Source organism: Nyctereutes procyonoides, unplaced genomic scaffold (assembly GCF_905146905.1).
Source record: "Nyctereutes procyonoides isolate TBG_1078 unplaced genomic scaffold, NYPRO_anot_genome, whole genome shotgun sequence".
In the NCBI taxonomy this organism is placed as follows: domain Eukaryota; kingdom Metazoa; phylum Chordata; class Mammalia; order Carnivora; family Canidae; genus Nyctereutes; species Nyctereutes procyonoides.
The window spans coordinates 28,815,227-28,827,853 of NW_026575159.1; the positions used below are offsets into that span (position 1 = coordinate 28,815,227).

Consider the following 12,627-nt stretch of genomic DNA (forward strand, 5'->3'; position numbering starts at 1 on the left):
AGAGAGAAGCAGACTCTTCTGAGCGAGGAGCCCAGTGATGATGCAGGGCTGGATGTGGGGCTGGAATCCCCCAGGATCATGACCTGAGCCAAGTCAGATCCTTAACCGTCTGAGCCATCCAGGCACCCCTATTTTTTTTAAACCAAGAAGGCTTTATCTCTTCTTGGGAGATTAGTTGTGGTGACTATTAAATCAGCTGCTCACTTCTCCTGCCCCCTCGTCCCCATTTTCATACACCAAGGGGTATGTCCCTTGTTCTCCCCTTTCCTATCTTGATACTGGGATCTTTTTTATACAGGAAAAACAAAACAAAACAAAAATAAATAAATCAGCTGCTCAAAACATAGAAGGGACACCCGATTCAGACTCCAGCCAGATCAGGGGTCCGTTTCAGGCCATCCTGACTAGTACTGCAAGGTCTGGACCTCAGTTTAACTAGGAGCTTTACAAATATTCCCTCACTGCCTTCTAATCTGATCCTGCAAAGCCAGTGAAGAAATAGAGCCCAGAGGTTAGCAGCTTGCCCACGGGTACTTGCCTAATAACAGAAAAATCGGGATCGGAATCAAGATCTGTGTCTACACTCCTGCCATTCCACTACTTTCATGACCAGACACCTTTCACTCCCCTGAGAGGCCTTCACAAGAACAGCTTTGAGTTCAAAACTAGAAAGAGCCACACTGCCCGGGGGCTTTTGCCTCACCTCTGATTCCCGCAGCAGGGAGAGAGGCCCTGTGGACGGCTCCGAGCTCAGCAGAGGCATGTTCATGGCTACAGGCAAGGCTCAGCCCCCTGGAAGGGTCTCTTCTTCACAGACCTGCTGAGCATGTCCTCAGCCAGGGGTTAAGAGGATAAAAGGCTTAAAGCAGCAAGCTCACGGAAGTCACAGATTCAAAGGTTAAATAACTAAAAATGGGACAGGGTGTTGACAGGGATGTGGATTTGCTAGAAAAATAATCTAGCATGTCCAATTACATAAATACCTGAGTACATCCTAGGAATTATCCTAATAATGCCTTTTTATGGGGAGGAGGGAATCAAACGTTTACTAAAACAATTATGGAATTTTATTCTTAAGAGACCCTGGAGCCGACCCACACTCCTCCTTGTGCTAGATGGAACCCTTGACGCCGAATGATAAAAGTCCTGAATCACACTGACTCATACAAAAGTAAAGGGAATCTGTATATTTGCTCACGTGCAAAGTCACGGGCCTGAAATGGTGAAATTAGATCCATGGCTTCTGTGCTGTGAAAATCGTACCCACTGGCCATTCATCAGGGCGCCTGCTCTGTCTTTGCAGCAAAGGCACCACTGTCAAAGCCCTGGAGATGCTCCCCCTGAGGGTTCGAATGGGCCCTGACCTCCCAGAGCCATAGCGGCCTCTCCTTTACCAGGCAAAGCTGGACATCCAATGGGGTTCTCAACCATTTATAATCCCTACTCCCTTTCAAAAGTGACGGAATGAATGAAAAGGATCGCAACATATTTTAGTAAGAGAAGTGAAGAAAAGGATTGTTTCTGACAGAACCAGACAAATCAATTAATTGATCTCTGGCAAGCAAAGATAATTGTATTTCTGAGTCTATTAAGGCACATCAGGGCCGGTTAACTCATTTCACAGGGAGAGCTGGCTGTCTCTGGCCATTAGGCTGTGATGGGGACGTCGAGGCATAAATACAAGATGGCACTTTCTTTCTGGAATCCCTTGACTTATGACTCCACCGTTTTCACTCCTGTAGGGAAAAGGCAGGTGAGTTTGTTCAAAGGGGATTTCAATCCTAAATAGTTCCATGTGTGTCTGACCTTAGACATCAGATCTGATAATACTGATTGTGGGTCCTTTTGTGCAACTATTCTGTGGGTAGGACAGAGTGTCTCTGCAATCACCTAAAACGTCAGGGCAGAGAATCTTCTAAGTGATATTGTAGAGAAGGTGTCAGAAAGGCCAGGTGATGAATCTCAGTATCAGGGAAAACCTTCGCTCAGGAACAAAAGTGAGTTTGGTGTAGAGCTTTGTGTGAATTAAGATTTAAAATGAAATTTGAATACATTTTCAAGGACAAATGTTGGCTCCCTTTCAGCAAACAATATTGGGAACGAAGGTTCACATCCTCATACATAGGTATAAATGAGATATTAATAAATTGATGACCTATAAATATTTACCTAGTGTGTGGGGAGGTTATACTCATATATACTTTATACTTGCTCACATAAGTATTTCCTTATGAGAAAACTGCTGTAAATGAATTAAGATCTTCCTTTCTGCTTTCTGGCTTCCAGAATCCATGCTGGAAAGCTAATGCAAAATCTCCATGGGCTCTTGAGCAGGAGGCATGCATTTGCAAAGGGAGGCAAAGTCCTGTCTCCTGCTGGGAAAGGAGATGCCATAGGTCTGCTAAGAAGGAAGGGACCTGGGTCTGTTCTCTTTGGGAAAAGATGTTTCCAAGCAAAGCTGAGGTTACTCAGCATGTGGACTCTTCCTTTGGTCTTAAGCCAGTCATTCTTCAATTGGGGACTACCTGGGAAACTTTACAAGTGCTGGTGCGTGGGGTCTCACCCTAGACATTGTTTGTTTAATTAGCCTGGAGGGTGGATCTTTCCATTCTGTAGATGATTGTAGCACACAGCCTAGGTTGATACTGTCATAGAAACATCCTGTGCTGTTCACTCAGACTCAGCTGGAGAACATGTGAAGACACTGTTTCCTGAGCCTCTCAACCAGCAATTCAGATGTGGTAGGTCTGAGACAGGGCCAAGAGTCTGCATCTCTAACAAGAGTGTAATGGTGACCCTGCTGCCCTCGGGCCATAAACAGTACAATAGGAATTAGGAACTGTTTTCACATTATTGATATCATTTAACAAAGATCCCTGTGACCCCATCTGAGTTGCAGAAGTTCTGAAAGAAGCAGCAAGTTCAACCAGGGCACATACAAGCTGTTACGGGTCTCCCAGGAGTTGCCAGGCTCTGTGCCAGACTGATCACCAGCCATATAAAGTCAGGTAAGATGGAGTCCTTATCCTTAAGGAGCCTAAAGCCACCTGACAAGAAGACAAAGCCAGGCAGGACATCACCACCATTCCCTTCTGCAGCCTGGCTCTGTCCCCCTCCACTGCCATCTCTGAAAGTCTGTGGCCCTGGCATCCCTATCCTCACTGGTCTAACAAGAGACCGGGTGTGATAAGCCCTGTGATTTCCACTCCCTCCCTTCTTACTCCGCACTTCACTGCGGTGCGGCCTTCTGGGTGAGCTCTGACATCACTGACCCATTCTGTGGTCTCCTCCTTCCAGGTCCTTTGCATGGCTGACTCCCACCCACCTTTTGAGTGACAGCTCTGTGTGATCGCCTCCCTGAATGCCTTCTCTGACTCTGCCCACACAGTGGCTTCTCCCTGCTGTTTCTCTTGATAGCATCCACAATCTGTCTTTGTCACAGAACTTATCCCACGGTGTGGTCATTTCCTATGTGTGTATCTGCCTCCCTCGTTAGTTGGTAAACACTCTGTGGGCAGAGTCTCTCATCTTCACGTTTCCAGAGCCTATTACAATAGTGTTTGTAGTAATGACTGTGTGAGTGGATGGAAGACTAAAACACGAGGGGCAGGCTTTTAAAAATGAATGGGCATGAAGGACGCTTGGGTGGCTCAGCGGTTGAGCATCTGCCTTCTGCTCAGGTTGTGATCCTGGGGTCCTGGAAAGAGTCCCACATTGGGCCCCCCTCGAGGAGACTGCCTCTCCCTCTGCCTGTGTCTCTGCCTTTCTCTCTCTCTCTCTCTCTCTCTCTCTCTCTCTCTCTCTGTCTCTCATGAATAAATAAATACAATCTTAAAAAAATATATGGGAATGAAACAACAGATGTTGGTGAGGATGCAGAGAAAGTGGAACCCTCTTACATTGTTGATGGGAATGAAAACTGGTGCAGCCACTCTGAGAAACAGTATGGAGGTTCCTCAAGAAGTTAAAAACAGAGATACTCTACAGTCCAGCAATTGCACTACTGGGTACTTAGGTACTTACTCAAAGGATACAAACATATCCTTTGAACCACAAACATAGTGGTTTGAAGGGGCACCTGCACCCCAATGTTCATAGCAGCAATGTCCACAATAGCCAAACTATGGAAAGAGCCCAGGCATCCATTGACAGATGAAGGATAAAGAAGATGTGGTCAAAAAAAAAAAAAAAAGAAGAAGATGTGGTCTATATACACAATTACTCAGTCATCACAAAAATGAAATCTTAACTATTTGCAACAACGTGGATGGAACTAGAGGTATTATGCTAAGTAAAATAAGTCAAACTTATTTTTATTAAGACAATTATCATAACATTCCACTTATATGTAGAATTCAAGAAACAACACAGAGGATCACATGATAAGGGAGAGAAAAAGAAAATAAGAGGAAATCAGAGAGGGAGACAAACCATGAAAGACTCTTAACTCTAGGGAACAAACTGAGGGGAGACGGGGTAACTGCGTGATGGGCATGAAGGAAGGCACATGATGGGATGAGCACTGGGTGTTGTCTACAACTGATGAATTATTAAACTCTACCTCTGAAGCTAATAATATGCTGAATGTTAATTAATTGAATTTAAATCTTAAAAATAAAAATAATAAAAGTATGGGGATGAGGGATTCATACAAACCGGGCCGAGTACAGTAGGTAAACATCAATAAACAAAGAGTCTGGACAGGAGATTATATTTAAGCTAGAACTTAATAGGGTAGAGTTTTCAAAGTAGATATCACAAAGGGGGAGGAGGGATCAGGAATGATCTGAGCACAGGCAAAGCAGAGAAGTTTAAGGTCAAACCATTCATGCCGTGAACACTAAGCCGAGTGAGAACACAAGCAAGTGGGAGGGTTGTAAACAGGAAAGCAAGGTGGTCACATCATTAGCAATAGAAACGACAATTGAGATAGCGTCTACTGGATACCAGGCACCATGCTAGCTGCTCCGCCTATACCAATTAATGCAATTGATACCATAAGACTTCTGATTACCCCCTGAGACTGTGTCATCACCGTTTTACAAGTGACCAAATGGTGGCCCAGAGTGTTTTAAAGGGACATGTTCACGCTCTCAGAGCCTGCAAGTGGCAGAGACTGGCTTCACATTCAGGTCTGACCCCCAAGCCAGGCTCCACAGCACCTCGCCTCCCCTGCTCTTTCGTCAGGATGAGTCTTGCTGCCCAACACCAGTTGTCAATTCACAATGCTCGTTGACTGGTTTCAGGAGATGCTTTTCCTTTGAGAATCTGCTTCAGTCAATATAGATGTGGGATAAATGCAAGTTGACTGTTTGCACAAGGCAAACGTCACCAAAAGGCAATATGCATTCTGGGATTAAAAACAACAACAACAACAACAAAAAACATCCATAAGCATAAATGTGCTAGAAGTAAGCCATCCCAGATCAGGGCAGAAGCTTGTGCAAGGGGTGCCTGGGTGGCTCAGGGGATCAACTCCCACATCAGGATCCCCACAGGGAGCCTGCCTCTCTCTCTCTGCCTGTGTCTCTGCCTCACTTTCTGTGAGTTTCATGAATAAATAAATTAAAAATATTTTTAAAAATCTTGTGCAATATTCTCAGTTCTGCATCCACATGGTTCCAACGCAGCATCTCACAGTGAATCAAGAGGGAGTATCTACTACTGACCAGAATGGGGAGTGATGATCTGGGATGTCAGGACATGTCTCATTAACTGGAGAAACTGCTAGAACCTGGATGCTCATAATCAAATTCAGTCTGAGGAAGGGCACCTTCCTTGCTTTGCAACCCCTGGCTCTAATGTCTACTCCCAAGGACCTTTGGAGCACATCCTGACACCCCACAATGGGCCAGCCTCCCCCAGTGCTGTCTTCCTTTTCTTCAATGACATGGGGAATCCTCCATTTTCTTTCACGTGGGGCACACACCTCACCTGCTAGGCTTGGATTGCAATCGTCACTTCCCCATGGAGTGTTTGCTGGGTAAAGTAACTACATCTCACTCTGAGCACGGCTCCTGTGGGACTCATAGCGGGAAAATCCTTGGCACTCGAGCAGCACAGACCATGCCTGGCAGGTGCCCCTCCAGCAGCTGCAGAATCCTGGCTTGCACGGCACCTAGCCTGTCTCTGCAGGCTGATCCCAGCAGACTGGGGACTTTCAACCTCAAGGGCTTACTGCTGATAGGGCTTTACAGAGCTTAGAACCCACTCCATGTCCCTGAGTGTTCTAACTGCCTTCATCCAAATGATGCCCCAGCCTGTTCATGGCCATGGCTGCTACAAAGCCCACTGTAAGCATGTGGGATCATAAGATTATGTCCTCATCACATCACCTCATCCATACCAACATCATGAAGTGCTGGAATGAAGATCTAGAAGAAATTTGTGAGAGTCCTTGTTCCACTAGACCTCTGGTTACCAACTACCGATGATTTTATACCTACAGTAAAAACATCATTGAGCAACGCCAATATATGTATATCTGTTGATAAACACATACATGTACAACTGCATACTCCTATGCAATATGCATTGTTAAGAATAGAAAAAAGATGTTTTAAAAGATAAGGGATGTAATATTCCATGTTTTAAAAATTAATTACTTTTTATATTAAAGGAACACATAACCTTTTTTGCTCTTACTAAAAATATGCATACAGTAATTCAATGTTCTGGTTTTAATTTAGTCTAATTAAATATTAGACTTTGGCGGTGAGCATGGCTACACAAGAAGACTCCCCAAACATGTCCCCAAAACACACAGACCTAGAGGGTCTTAGGCCTGCTGAGTGAGTCATGGTTTCCACACTCGTCTTGTAAACTCCCTAAGCAACTGCACAGGGCCCTCCCTGAGTTCTGGATGTGCCCCTTGAAAGATCCTGCTAATGGTGACGATTTCATACAAGACTTAGTCAATACTTGAAGGCTCAGAATGTAATTAGGGTAAGGTGTATTATGAATAATTATGGTTACAAATCCATATATCAGATAGTTCTTTAAGTAAGTTCGAATTTCTCGGCCTACTTATTTTTGAATCTGATCTGCTCATCATCCTACCTCAGTGTGTGTGTGTGTGTGTGTGTGAACAGGCTTGTCCAGAAGCTCAGTGTGGTTGTCATTTCCACCTGTTTGCTATACTTTCGTTAGTAATATTACTTTCAATTCATGAGTGCTCTAAAGTATTTTTTAAAGATTTTTAAAATTTATTTATTCATGAGAGACACGGAGAGAGAGAGAGAGAGGTAGAGAGACACAGGCAAAGGGAGAAGCAGGCTCCTTGAGGGGAGCCTGATGCAGGACTCGATCCCAGGTCCCTGGGATCAGGACCTGAGCCAAAGGCAGATGCTCAACTGCTGAACCACCAGATGTCCCTACAGTATTTGTTTTTAAGCCACTAGCTATTTTATGAGGGCTAGTATAGTTAAAGATAGAGCACAATTTACATATGTGCATAACTGCCCAGTCACAAGCCATCATATTTTGTAACTTGAGAGCAATGTCACCAACTCATCTGTGCAGTGGAATGCCCTCTTTTTATCTGATACCAGAGTGACTGAGTGGAACTCGCAACTGTGTGCCATATGGACACGAAAGGCTTCCAGGGTCAGTCTGGATTCTAATTATTAACAGGGCTTGATCTCTCTTTCTGATTTTTGATGAAAAGAGTTGTAAGCAGAAATCTTAATATTTTCTTCCCACATCTTGATAGATGTTTTGTGCAGCCCTGAGGAGAAGGCAGCCCAGTCTGGAGACCAGGCCTATATAATAGAAAAAGGGCAACTCAGTCTCAGATTCTTACTCTATGTAACAGCTGCAGACTGTTTCACCCCCTCATCCCAAGTTACCTGTCGACAAAATAAAGATACCATCACTCACTCTATAGTTGGTGATGAGGACTTAGGAAATAATCAGTACAAGTGTCTAACACTATGATAGACACATGATCTTATCAAACCTGAAGACCAGAATGGAGCGAGGTACTAAAGGGGCTCCAGGAAGCTCCAGGTACCAAGCCAGGACTCAGAAGGCTCTGGCCCCGAGCCCAGACTCTCTTCACTATGCTACACAACTTCTGATTAAGTGAGGGGGGGGTGGGCAAACCAAAGGTAATGAGCTGCTAGAGGATGGACAGAGCTTTGCTTCCTCAAAATTCATCTCCAGAACCCCGGCTACAACCTCTCATGTGCCCCTGTCCCTGGAATCAGCTGGTTAGAATCATCTCCTTTTCCCCTCACCACCTGATTTGGGTCACGTACCAAAATGACCCAGCCTCTGAATTTCACCTCATGTAACAAGGGGCCATAATATACAAGAGGCACTTGAAGCATTAACTTCAGAACTCTCCTTCTGAAACTGAAGACTAGCCCCAGTAGCAGACTCTAAAAGTGTGCATAGATCCTTCCATTTCCATCATAAGATTGTCTCTACTTCTCCACCCTGAGTCTAGATGCTTTTGTACTTGGCTTTGGCCAGCAGAAGACCAACGAAATCACCCTGCATGAGTCTGAGGCTAGCTACCAGGACATCGTGTGTATTTCCATTCCTGCTTGTAGGGCTTGTCTGCCATATAAACAAGTCCAGGCTCACCTGCTGCCTCCCAGCCGAGGGCCCAGACCTGGAAACAAGCGCGGATGAGAGCAGCCAGGCCTGCTCCTGCTCAGCAGAACCGCCCATCTGGAGCCTGCTTCAAACTGCCTGCCCTCAGAATCATGAGCTAAATGGAAAGCTGTTGTTTTAAGCCACTAAGGTTTAGGGCGGTTTGTTATGCAACAAAAACAAATCGATAGATGGAACCATTGACCCTGAGTGACCCTAAGTCTACCATGAAGACCTACTGAAATCATGTGTGTAAAATATCAAATTCAGAGCATCCTCAAACATTGCAAGCATCTCTATTTTAATTCTGCATTTAAAGAGGCCATCATAAATTTTCAGTTCTTGAGAGATCAAGGCACAGGTTTTAAGATCTGCAGTTTTCGGGAGATGGCTCCTACAAATATTGATCATACAGATACCTTTTTCTCAGAGATACCTAAGCAAGATTCATTTATGATAAATTCCTTTCCCTTTAAAACTGACTGGCTGACATATGTAATGGGAAGGGCAACACAGAAGAGAGAAGGTGGCTGGAAGTGCAGGAGGAAGGGCACAAGTTAGCATTCTCAAGTCTGTGGGTATATGGGTGATTTTCAACTGTCCTAAACAAGTGGGCAGGAAAAATAATGAAAATCCTTTTCTAATTAATCCAAAATGCCCTATAATCTGACTTTTCTACTTCTACTTTCTACCAGAAGAAATACACACACACACAGACACACACACACTCACACAGAGGACCCTTGAACAATGATGGGGTTCAAGGCACCCACCCACATCCATATAGACGAAAATCATGTAGGACTTCTGATTCTCCAAAAACTCAACTACTAATTGCCTACTGTTGACCAGAAGCCTTACTGATAACACAGTCAAATACACATATTTTGTATGTTGTAGGTATCAGACACTGTATTCTTACACTAAAGTAAGCTAGAGGAAAGCAAATGTTATTAAGAAAATCATAAGGCACAAAAATGACATCCACAGCACCACACCATATTTAAAAATCATGTACAAGTGGACCTGCCCTATTCAAACCCATGTTGTTCAAGGGTCAACTGCATATGCAGACACACGCAAATAGATGCAGTGATGCATACTTACCCTCTCTGAAAGAGATCCACATTATAAAATTTATGTAGCTCTACAGAAAACTCAACCGTTCCTTGTACTTCAGACATGATCTTTTTGGTTCATTACCTGAAAAAACAAGAGAGAAAGCAACAGGTTGAGATCTACATCAGTCAAACAGAGAGCCAGGGCTTCCATGAGGGGAACCCAAGGTACCCAACCAATGGGACCATGGGGGGTCCACTAGATGTCAGCGCTCAGAGGTTCCTTTGATAGGAAAAGACACAGAGACAGGAAGACACACTTAATGTCACTCAGCTCAGTCCTGGAAGGACCAGACTTGGACCCGAGTATCCTCATCCTAAAGCGGGGCTAGTCTACTGCCCTTCCTCACCTGTCAGTGCCAGGTAGGCAACAGCCGCCCAGCTGTGAGCACATGTTCCATGGTCAATGGAGCAAGAATCCCTGCTCTTCCACCTTCTACCTGGGGGACTTTGAGCAAGTCACTTAACTTCTCCTCTATAACCTGAGCCCTGATAATAGCACAAAACTGATAGGTGACAGACAGATTAAATGATTCTACCACACAGAGCACTTTGCACAGTTCCTGACACGCATAATGATTAATAACAGTAATTGAAAATGACTTTATCACAGTTAGTATAAATACCATCTCTAAAGTGCGAAGGTGCCTGGGGTGGCAGGGCCAGATGTGCTTTCTACCAAGCACGGGAAGCAGAGGGAGTGGGTGCCGTTGCCAAGCAGATGTTGAACCCAACTTGACAGGATGCTAATTTTCCAAGCTAGGAGATCTTAGGGCCAATAACAAGAGGGCTGGCTGGGGAAGATCGGAGAGAGCAAAATTAAACGAGTCCAAGGATGAGAAATGCCTGGCTGGCTCAGCGGTTGGGTCCCTGCCTTTGGCTCAGGTCGTGATCCCAGGATCTGGGATTGAGTCCCACATTGGGCTCCTGCAAGGAGTCTGCTTCTCCCTCTGCCTACATCTCTGCTTCTGTGTGTGTGTGTGTGTGTGTGTGTGTGTGTGATGAATAAATAAATAAATCTTTAAAAGAGAGAGAGAGAGAGAGAAATGAAGCAAGAGGAAGAAAGACTCAAGGCAGGCTGAATTTTCTGAGGATATGAAATCATCCACACATCAATGATGTGGAGAAAGGGAAAGAAACTGACTTTTATGCAGCAGCTACTATATCCTTGGTGCTGCGTAAAGTATTTTCTGTAAGTTACCTGATTTTCTCCAAGAAGAATTCTGTGATAAAAGTTACTGCCCTACAATACAGATAGGGAAAAGGATCAGAGACGCTCTCATCAGGACCCATTTTCCTCATCTAGAATGTTCTTGTGGTGTCTGCACTTTCTCCAAGCCTCAGTTTGCTACCATGTGTAATGGGGTGATACAAGCTACCTAGGAGGAGTCCCCACGGGACAGGAGGTAATTACTTGCCATGAGCAGGTTCTTGGGAAACCAGCAGGTTCTCACTGGGAGGCAGCTGGCATGATCTTGGGGAAGGGGAGAATGTGAGAGAGAGGAGGGAAGCTAAGAGGAGATCCAGTGTCTCTTGGCTGGCACCTGGGTCTCCTCTCAAACTCTCTCTTCCATTTGCTCCCCTGACGTCTCAATGACCAGACCAGCATCACTGGGGTTCAGAGCCCAACCTCACTGTAGCCAGTGCAGTCATGCCAAGCCAGAATAAGGGAACAAGAGCTGAGCAGGGCCTTAACTCTGCATCTCAGCTCTGGCAAGGGTACCAGGCAGGGAAACGTTTCTGAAGATGCAGAATTCCGCTTACCAAATTAAAATGCAACAGATCCTAGAACGTAGCCTCTATAAATCCTGCAAGACAGTATTTCAAGCTGACGCGCCCAGGGATGCCTGGTGCACAAAATGTGCTGCAAACCTCTCTCCGTCACGGCAGAGGCCTCAAGGTGTGCAGCTGGGCCAGTCAAGGTCAGAAACCCACTGCTCAGTTTCAGTGTCAAGGTACTCCCAGCAAGAGCTGGACAGAGGGCCAGCAAATAAAGCCACTCTGCCCTTGACTTCATTATCACTTTCAACACCGGGACAGCTGTCTCTCCCCCTCTTCCCCAACTCATGCTCAGCCTCCATCCTGACGATACTGCAGAGCCAGCAAAGCCACCTGACTCCTGCTTGTGGCTGCCAGTGTCAATCATTCCTGACCCTCCCTGGTCCCTGACTGGGTGAGGATGTTGCAGAGTAAGGAACAGAGAGGGGACAAGGACAGCACACGTGCACACTCCAGCCTGCTGCACACCAAACACTGCCCAGGGTGGGAGGGGTTCCAAACTTATTTCACACGTTCCGTGAAACATCTCTGCAGCGGGTGGTACTGGCCCCGGCTCGCCATACAGAAGAACAGCACTGACCCTGCAGCCTGCACTTCTGACCCTCGGCAGTGGAATGGCTTGGGAATTAATATCAAGAAGAAAAAATACTTCGTGCATGGAGAACACCATGCAAAATACTGTTTTCTCCCGGGAAAATGCACCCCTCCCATCCTACCACTCAGGACGAATAAACTAAAGCCCTGAACTTGTTGATGCAAACACAGCTTATTGGTGGAAAGCTGACTGTTCCTTTTGAAGATCAAGTGATTCATTATCAGCAAATACCCAGTTAGTCAATGAGGAAGATGAGCTCACATTTAAAATACCAGTTCTACAGCATGGAGGTACCCCCCCAAAAAAATTAAAAACAAATACCATATGATCCAATAATTCCACTGCTGGGTATTTACCCAAAGAAAATGAAAACACTAATTTGAGGAGATACATGCACCCCTCTGTTTAATGCAGCATTATTTATAGCAGCCAAGAAATGGAAGCAACTCAAGTGTGTCCCTGCTAGATGGATGGATGGATAAGGAAGACGTGGTGTATGTCTGCACTGGAATATTACTCAGCCATAAAGAGGGATGA

At 45.2% G+C, this 12,627-nt stretch overlaps 1 protein-coding gene across 1 annotated transcript in view; it reads right to left on the reverse strand.

The window, feature by feature from the left end:
- FAM135B (family with sequence similarity 135 member B) overlaps positions 1–9,782 on the reverse strand; it is a 179,625-nt gene extending 169,843 nt beyond the window's left edge. Inside the window, exon 1 of the mRNA XM_055314296.1 lies at positions 9,706–9,782. Within this exon, the coding sequence (XP_055170271.1) occupies positions 9,706–9,782 (77 nt within the window). The remainder of the gene's footprint in view (positions 1–9,705) is intronic.
- Positions 9,783–12,627: the final 2,845 nt, after the last annotated feature.